This window comes from Octopus bimaculoides, chromosome 3, assembly GCF_046866305.1.
Source record: "Octopus bimaculoides isolate indiv1 chromosome 3, ASM4686630v1, whole genome shotgun sequence".
NCBI classification, from domain to species: domain Eukaryota; kingdom Metazoa; phylum Mollusca; class Cephalopoda; order Octopoda; family Octopodidae; genus Octopus; species Octopus bimaculoides.
In genome coordinates, this window is record NC_142930.1 from 10,662,735 (window position 1) to 10,672,734 (window position 10,000).

The 10,000-nt window shown below is 31.4% G+C and overlaps 1 protein-coding gene across 1 annotated transcript in view; it reads right to left on the bottom strand.

The window, feature by feature from the left end:
• LOC106883942 (cytoplasmic dynein 1 heavy chain 1) overlaps positions 1–10,000 on the bottom strand; it is a 117,823-nt gene that overhangs the window by 53,488 nt on the left and 54,335 nt on the right. The window contains 11 exon segments of the mRNA XM_089348556.1: positions 799–962; positions 1,496–1,661; positions 3,087–3,240; positions 3,496–3,593; positions 3,595–3,650; positions 3,994–4,227; positions 4,976–5,143; positions 5,552–5,755; positions 6,987–7,199; positions 8,635–8,791; positions 9,357–9,442. Of these exon segments, the coding sequence (XP_089204682.1) occupies positions 799–962; positions 1,496–1,661; positions 3,087–3,240; positions 3,496–3,593; positions 3,595–3,650; positions 3,994–4,227; positions 4,976–5,143; positions 5,552–5,755; positions 6,987–7,199; positions 8,635–8,791; positions 9,357–9,442 (1,700 nt within the window).

Sequence of the window (10,000 nt, forward strand, 5' to 3'; positions counted from 1 at the left end):
GAAGCCAATCAGATAAATTGTCCCATAATTCAAAGCGCTGGCCTTGGCAAATCATGTTACACTGATTCCATCTGAAAACAAGGGGACAAGTGTCTATGGAATATTCAACCACTTACATGCTAATACGATTTTGGTAGTGAAGTTGATTGAACAACTGAACATGCAACTTGGAAATTCTGACCAATATCTAACATATAAGAGCAGTACATTTTTAGGTTCTACAAATTTTGGGACTGGGCAAACAGTGAATTTATTGTAATTAATGGTTAATTTAGATTGCAGGAGAAAAGGTACTTTTGAGTAATTCCTAGAAATGCAGTTTTGAAGATGTAGATCAAAGTTGTCAGCAGAAAGTTTGGAAAATGAAAAGTCACAAATTTCACGAAGTCCAAGAAAAGAACATAAAAAAAACCCAATTGGATATAAAATGTTTCAAATAATTACAACTAAGCTCCAAAAGTGATATATTTCCAGACTAATCTGTTTGAAATTATTCATATTAGAACCTTTTTGACAGCTGAAAGGAAGAAAATGTGTACTTTTACCTTGAACCATTTTCTTGTATAGAGTGATTATTATAACCTCAATATTATGGGACATCCTTTGGGCTTTTTTTAACCATATCAAAAACAAATATGAAAAGTTTTTTGTTTCACTGAACAATATGTAGCTCATACTTAACAGAAATGAAAAATTCCAATTAAATCTTAGGAAAAATCTTACAATATTTGGCCACTTTTTTATGAGAAAATCAAATAATTTAAACTAGTTTCTGTTAATAACCAAGAAGTATCTTACCGATCTTGGAAAAGTCTAAGAGCTTCATGTGCCCACATTCGCACCAATCCTTCAACACTTAGTGTTTCTAAAGGTCTGAGAGCTTCACAGATTCCTCGTACCCATCTTGTCATTTCACGAGGACTGTAAATGTAATGTGGTTGCATGTCTTGAGTGAATCTCTCCTGAAAACAAAGAAAATATATAAACAAATACTTACATATATAGATATATATTACAGATTTAATATTAGCAGAGAAACTTTGTTGTCACTAATTCAATAGGTTTCAGACAAAACTACTAAATTAATGAAAGTGAAGTTTTTTTTTTTTTTTGCTAAAACATTAGATCTGTAAAATACAGTATTTATTTATACAGTTATCTTTTAACTTCTAAAAAGAGTCCATTTTGGATTTCTGGTCTCCTTGATGTCCGATTCAAGAATTCATACACAAATAACTGAAAATTTGTTAGGTGCTTTTTATTTGACTAAAAACAATACCTACTTTAATTAAATTCTATGTCAACAATCATCATATTTAATTTATCATTTGAAAAGGGAAAACATTTTTTAAAATATAACTGCTCTTTACAATCTAGACACTGAACTGTGACGAATCCTATTTTCTTGAATATTTTTCCTTTTAATTTTATTATCTAAAGAAATCAAAACATTTATACCAGAGAAAGAAAATCTTGAAGTAGAATAAAATATTACTTGTGATTTAAGGTAAAACTCGACCATAGCATTGGTAAGAGGTTCTGCATAAGTGCGGAGACTTGGTACAAGACGCAACATAGCTCTGTTGAAGGTGCCATAAATTTGGGTAAGGGACACTTTTCCTGGATAATCAACATATACCACTGGTACATGTCGCAAAAATCTATTGAGAGAGAAAAATAAAGAAAACATTTAATAAATGCCTATATGAACAAATCCACAAAATAGATGCCTGTTTTTGTTTAATTCTTTTCATTAATCTAAGTATTAGGTAAATTCTAATTCTCTCCTATACAATTTACACTAGTAAAATCTTCAGTTTCAACATCAGAAATTAAGTCTCTAACATCTAACTTTTTACCTCGCAAAACCTAATATTTGATAGGTTGGATCCCCAATACCACCTTAACTCATCTGAATTTGTTTAATGATCTGAATATACAGGACAATAAAACAATCTCATGTAACTTCATTAGAATACCTTGACATAAAAACTCCTAGTGAGTTTAATAAGTTGTTAGGCTTAATTTAGTAGCCAGATCTTTCTCCACAAACACCTACTACTTACTAAAAGCAAAGAGTTTTCTGTAAAAGTTTGATTTTCTTTTCCTTTTTACAAACAGGCTACACAATTAACTATGGAAGACAGTAATATGTTTTATCACTGGAGAAAATATAAGAATCAAAATGAAAGTATTTTTAAAGTTTGATTAGTATTCTAACGTTGATAGTATTTCGTCTGCTATCAGAGTTACTATTGTTCAAACTGTCTCAGCAAAATTATGTAGCCAATAAATATATTTACTCAGAACTTTTATCCAATTCCTCTCTACTGATTATTGAATTGCCGTTGAGAAATTTTCAACTTCAAGGGAAAATTTAGATTTAGTAAACTAAAAAGCTATGAAATATTATCATTGTTCACCTATGCATAAATAACAAAGTGATTTTAGATTTCAGAATTTCTTGCATAATTGTTTAATTTAAAGAACTAGGCTGTATACAATTTAACTGTATTCTTCAATAGACAATTCCTTTTGCATTATTGTTTATTATCAACCCAGTTTTTTTTTTTTTGAACCAAAAACAATTTTAGATGTCTCTTATAATATAAATTACAACAGTCTGCTTTTAACACTGCAACTGAGGAAGACGTAAAGGATAAATAAACAGAAATTACAGAGAATCAACATGTAGATTCTCTGTAATTTTTAGATACTGATGCAAGAGGAAGTTCTCCTTTGTTTAACTTCTACTCAAAAATAATAAACTGTGTTTATGATCTACATTCAATACAAATACCAATATAATGCAGGACAGAAAACAAATTCAGAAAGCATTGAACCTATCACTTGTCTAGTACTAATGAAGTGAATATTGCAATGTAAATTAATTCTTTAAAAAAATGAAACTGTAAAACAATTCCTAGATAGTCAATGAATTATATTTAAACTTTAAGAAAAAAAATGAAAATTTTCTTCAAAAGGCTTTAATTTATAGAGGTTTTAATTTAAAAAAAAAATTAAGTAAAACTTTATAAATTAATACTTTTGGGATAATTTTTTTAAATATAAATATAATACTAAACCGGTGTGAAAGAGGTTTTCTGCCAGGATCAGTTGGGGGATTACAAGCCCCAACAAATTGGATTCGTTCAAACTTCACCCAAGCTTGATCAGTAGAACGGTAAAATCCACCATGTTCCATCATTTGTCTCAAGAATGAAATAACTCGTTGAGTATCTACCAAAACAAAACAGAAATGAGTTAGTAAAATTTGGAATATTGTACCAGTAAAGTTTTATTACTATAATTGCTATTATGTCTTTCCCTTTATGTGTACAAGCAAGATGATTGTGAACAATAGTGACTGCAGTATTGTTAATACATTTACCCTAAGTGGACAGATGATAAAAATTCAGTGAAACAAAGAATCACATTAAAAATCAGGAAAAAAAATTCAGATTTTGATTTGTAAATTACATAAATCAAACTTACCATAAGCATCCATATCTGGTAAATTGATTTCATCACAGAAAAGAACGAGCCACTTATTAAGTTGTACAGGTGAGAGAACAATGCCATTTGGAGTACGCAAAGGTTTTCAATAATAATTCTGGAGTGGTTGCACTTGAAAAGTTCAACCCAACAACCTATGAAAATATAAAATTATATTTGTTTATTTTACAATATAATGATAGAAGAGTAATGCTTATAGTCTTTGTAGATACTATTGAATAAGATTTTGATACAGTAAGTAATTATCTTGAGTTAGAAATTACAGTATTGCAAGGAATAAAACTCATTGGATAGCAATATTCAGAATAGGAGCATATAAAGTTTAGAAAAATGAATAGAACTTATTACAGTCATAAGATTTAACAGTAGATAGATGACATTTCAAGTAACTGAAGTGACACTTAACATTTACTGCTAATCACCAATTTTGCAAAACCATAGAATTTATGTTATAAAGAGAGGGGTCTTGAAACTTACTTCCATATCAGGTAGTGCACGTAAAGCACTGAAGAGTGTCATTGTTTTTCCTGAACCAGGGGGACCACAAAGAACCAAAGGTTTATGTTCTGCCAACCAAGTATACAATAGGGACTCGTGACGAACAGTATCAACAGTTGGAATGACAATATCGGGAGCAGCAACTTTGTGTGTTTCAACTTCAATTTGTGGTACTTTAGATTGCCACGGTACCCATTCTCCTGAGATAGAGACCTGATTATACATAAAGTAAAAACATATATTAGACATTTCATACATCTTAAGATTTTGATATGATTATGTAAATATTCTAGAGATTCATATTTGTGCAACAGCAACAGATTCATTTGTAAGCATTTTTCTGAAACCAAGTTATTTCTAACTCTCATTAAAACAGAGCACTAAAGTTAAAATACCAATAATCTAAAATTCATTACTTTCTTAACTCAATATTTTCATGCTTTTACAGATTGCTTAATTCTATAAAATGTTTCAATGTTGTATGCCTTTCTAGAGAAAAAATACTCAGTGGAAGTGGTAAGTAGCGAAACAGACTGAGTAAGTGTACTTGCATGTGTCTTTACTTCAGCTCCCCCCCCCCCCATTAAGCAACTGTATCTCCAAGAAAGATTGAAAATAATAACAGCAATAAAAAAAAAAGTAAACAGAGTAATGGCCATTTTATAAGTGAATTAAATTACCTTTATTCCTATTCAAATTGAAGATGCAAGCTTAAGTAAAATTTTTTGCATTTCCAGAAATAGTTTCACTTCACTGAGAATGTGAAGAAAAGAATCTTCAAAATTCTTAAAGAATCTTCAAAATTCTTATTTTAAAAGTAATTAAGATAACATTTAGACACAGTCAACCTCTGCTAGCATGAGAAATCAGATGCAAAACATTAAAAATAGTTAACATGGAATAAATATGCAAAAAGAAAATAATGTAGTCATTTTGCTAAAGATAGAAAATAGTTACTAACCTCATAGTCAATAATAGGTAAATTTGTTGAAGGTGGAAGAGCAATGGTTGTTATACCCCGGATAAATTCACCCAATTCTTGTCGTATTTTCAGTCGGCCGTCACCAGACATGGACCACAGAAGACTGTAGATCAGATATTTTGTTACATATCTTTCCAATTGATCTTGCTGTAAAAAAGAAAGGTGGGGGTAAACTTTAAATAAAAGGAAGGGAAAAAACAAATGTGTAGAATTTACTGAGTGACTTTAGATAGCTAAATTTGTTGTCTAATGTAAAATAAAGTATGACATTGAGTGACTAACAGAAATTCTCAATACTAATAACTTCTTAAAAAATATCTTATTGCTAGTCAATAATCCAGTGAGTATGAAGGACTGACAATCATCTGGGATGTTTAGCTAGCAGATACTTGACAAAATTCACATGAATTAAAGATGATTTATGGGAAGAAAACAAGCACAAAATATAAAATTATCAAAGTATCAAAAAATGTATTAATTTAACATTGGACATAGTTTCTATTTCAAGTTTAACTTCTTTTATTCTACAAAAGAGAAAACCAAAAGTTGCATCACCTGCATTGGAAAGTCAAGATGATTATGATTGTAATTCAGAACATTTCTAATTCCTTGATTGATGAGTGAGAAAAGAGCATTAAGAGCTCGTAGGCGAGTGAAGTCCATGATATGGTCCAAGGAATGGCTGTATTCGAGGCATCGAATAATAAGGCCATCAGAAGAAAAGCAAGGAGAGATTATAGCAGCAGCATCTCTTTGTAGCTGAAATAAATATAATTAAAATGTTATTAAATCCATAATTTTAAGGAGTCAATATCAAACCATAGATGTATTTCACATTCTAAAAGTTGTAAACTAATGAAGTTGTTTCATCCATTTTCCATGAGCAACAAGCATGCTTGCACACAGGTCTCGTGATTTCACTAATTCTATTGCTAGTATATAGCCAATAGCATTATTTTGAATTTACTATTCTCTTCTTGCACACAAGCCAAAGTCATTTTCTTTTGAGTAGAGGTGTATAGCAGGCCCTATGACTAACTAGCATCTAAAGTCATGTTCAGCTTTAGATTCGTTTTGAACTTAATTTCTAGATTTTTAGGAAAGTGGTTATACACCATTAGGTGTATACCCGCTTCCATACATTAAATTTCTAGAAGAAACAACGGAACGCAGATTCTGAACTATCAACACAACACTATTTATTTACAGAGGAAATAGGCAGCACTTCGCCCTTTGGTTGCTGAGACGCCGTCAATGTTGGTTGGTTATTTGTCTAGCTCCAGAGTTGGAATGTTGGAAAGAGCTGTCTCCAGAGATGGAATGTTGGAGAGACTGCTTGACACGTCCAGGCTCCTCGCCGGCCAACCGAGAAAGAGAATGAATAAGGGCGCGAAGTTTGTATGTCGAATGACCACGCATGCGCATGAGACTCTTCCCATGTTCCTTCCGGAACTAGTCCCTGCGCATGCGTGGATAAGCTTACCGGAAATGTCGTCTGCTATTAAGGCGTTACTACAGATTCATTCTGCAGTGGAAACTAGCACTCTGCAGAACTTGGACACTAAAATTCAGAAGATTCTAGATTTACCCTGTGCCAAATGACTTTAGATAAACTAAACTTTGGTGTCAATAATTCAGTATCCAGCATTCTAAGTATATACAATTAAGTTACAAAAAGACCTATTTCTTTATGTATAATTTATATAAAAATCAAAAAAAAAAAAAAAAAAAATCAGTATGCAGTGTGCTGCAAGTAGTATGTCGTTATCAAGCAACACCAACAACATTTGGTTCATAAAAAACATACATCATCATCATCATCAATAAACAATTGCCATTATCACACTTGAAAGTTTTAGATAATCTAACAGAAAATACAAACATTTAACTTGGATCAAACATTCATAAGAATTGCAGGATAACTAAAACTATAAATACATGATTTAATTTTTAAGTAATCTGTTAAGATTGGAATTTTAAGCTTATTTACCTGCAATGTAGGACTAATAGTTTCTTCTTCCTTTTTCTTATAATGGTAATCTTCTTCACCCTCTTCAACAGGAACATTTCGCAGTTGTTGCAAGTAATTATCAAATATCATTTCAGTTGATAAAACATCTTCACTAAACCATACCATTCCACAGCGGCTAACAGTAGCCAAAGTAGCATATTTTAGATCTTGAACTTCAAACATGATTCTTACCTACAAATTAAAACAATATCAAATATTTTAGACAGTACAGTGATTAATTCCATCATTAGCTACAAGAGAATAAAAATTATCACACTCCAGCCTCACTGCCCAGACACTATTTCTAGCTTTCAACCTACCAAATCAACAATGAAAAAAGTATCCTTTCGGTACAATATTTATTAATCTGGTACCAATTCTGCATGTTTTTTTTCCCTTACTAATGTTCTTTAATGACATAATATTTATACATCTATATAGGTACATTCTTTCTTTTTGTACAAATAAAGAAAGAGCAAATATTCCTTTCAAAGTGAGATTTTCCTGAATTTCAGGAATGGGATAATAGGAGGAGGGGGTTAGTACCACCACCTTGAACTACCCTTAAATGTTATGGGTAGGAGAGAAAAATGCAGCTATAAAGGAAAAGAACTTTTAAAATATTCAATACAAGATGAGCAAAGTATAGCAAGAAAGAATTTAAGAAAATGATGCACTTGGTATACTTAAGTAACGTTCACGGTATGCAAAATTGAACATTAGTGGCCACAAAATTCATGTGAGAGAAGCAGTCTGCAGCTTGTAAAAGAAGCTTTCCATGTCAGATCTATGACATTCATAGATAGTACTCTTTTACTCTTATTTGTTTGTCATTTGACTGCGGCCATGCTGGAGCACCGCCATTAGTCGAGCAAATCGACCCCGGGACTTATTCTTTGTAAGCCTAGTACGTATTCTATCGGTCTCTTTTGCCAAACCGCTAAGTGACAGGGACATAAACACACCAGCATCGGTTGTCAAGCAATGCTAGGGAGACAAACACAGACACACACACACATATATATATATATATATATATATATATATATATATATATATATATATATATATATACACACACACACACATATATATGACTAGCTTCTTTCAGTTTCCGTCTACCAAATCCACTCACAAGGCTTTGGTCGGCCCGAGGCTATAGTAGAAGACACTTGCCCAAGGTGCCACACAGTGGGACTGAACCCGGAACCATGTGGTTGGTAAGCAAGCTACTTACCACACAGCCACTCCTGCACCTGTAGTAAACAATTATATCACATTTGTTGAAATTTCAATTGGTTAATGATATACTACCATCTACTCATTCAGAGCTAACTAGATCAAGTCAGTTTCTTTATCACACTGATATAACAACAGTGATCACTAAAAACCTGTACGCTGCATGATCTGTATGACCAAGACATTTAAATCTTAACATTCACATCTACTTAGCTCTAAACAATTGCTGAAAGCATTGTAATTCGTACCTGTATGAAGGTTTCTTTCATTTACCTTTTTTTAATATCAAATAGTCTTAGAATATAATCTTGATGAAAAATATAGTAAACTTCTTACATTATGAATGACACATTTGAGGACATTAAACATTATTTTAATTATTACTCACATTTGGAGGAATGCTTAGACGTTCACCATTTGGTAGTGTGAGCAGTTTGTTTTCATCCAATACTGAATTTAAATTTTCTACCCATTCAGGGTCTACATCTCCATCAAAGACGATCCACTGCCTCTTCATCATTTCCCCTCTTACATTATCAATGATCCTGAAAGCAAATTTTATTTCAAATGATAATAACAGAGAATAATGTATACATTTTTTTCTGTAAATTATTAAAATCTTAGCTATTGGATACCCTTGTTCATGCTTGAACAAAGTCAATCACTTAGTCCTATTCATAATGTTAAAATATTTAGATTTATGTATAACAGGATTCATTTATTGAAATCATCATTACTACACAATTTTCAGAACATAAACTTAGAAACCTTGCTTCATGAAGATCAATAATTTATTCTTCAATCAAAAGCAAAAAAAAAAAAAAAAAAAAAAAAAACGCTTTCTCTAAAATATATCTTGTGACTAAAAATATAAAATAAACTAGAGTTATTACAGTTCTATAACCGTCAAATGTAAATAAGGTAAATAATGAACTAAAGTTATTGTTTGAAGAAATATGACTCAGTTTAGAGAATAATAAGTATTGAACATTCTGAACCAAAAGTTTTTTTTTATCAGTAAAGAAATAACTTTTCAGCATCTTATTTTGTTTTTCTCTTAATTTGTTTTTTAGTATTTCATTTAAATTGTTTATTAAAAAATATGCTCACTTTCTAAGAATATGAGTGAATAAACCATCAGTCCATTCTCTTGTATTGGGGTCCAGATTACCATAAAGAGCATCTTTAGAAATAGACTGAAAAAAGAAACAACATATGTAATGGACAGTATCAATTACAAACATACAAAATTAAAAACTCAGTTTATAAAGTCAACTTACGGTAATGACTCACAATTAATTGTACCATTAAGGCAATATGGAGTCACTACCATTGCTGTATGACAAAAACAAAACCAGTAATTTTTTTAAATGCCATACAAAAGGTAGCAAAGTGATAAAAAAAAAAAAAAACTTACATAAGAGCAGTGATTATGAATTAGTTTTAAATTGCAAAGAAAATGTGAGATATAGTATACATCACAGCTATACATGAGGATGACCTGATGACCATATACTGTATCTCTCATATATAAATATCCCACACCTACCCTATCTCTATCCCTCCAGCTATCTCATGTTTTTCTATCCATCCCAGCTCACACTATATAATGCCACATCTTTTTAAGCCTCCTTTTCTTTAACTAGCTCACTCCCTGCTCTCTATTTTAACTGGTCATACTATTTCTTCTCTATTCACCATCAGAATTATGTTGGATACAACGTGTGTGAGACAGGGGGCATGTAATAGAGAGC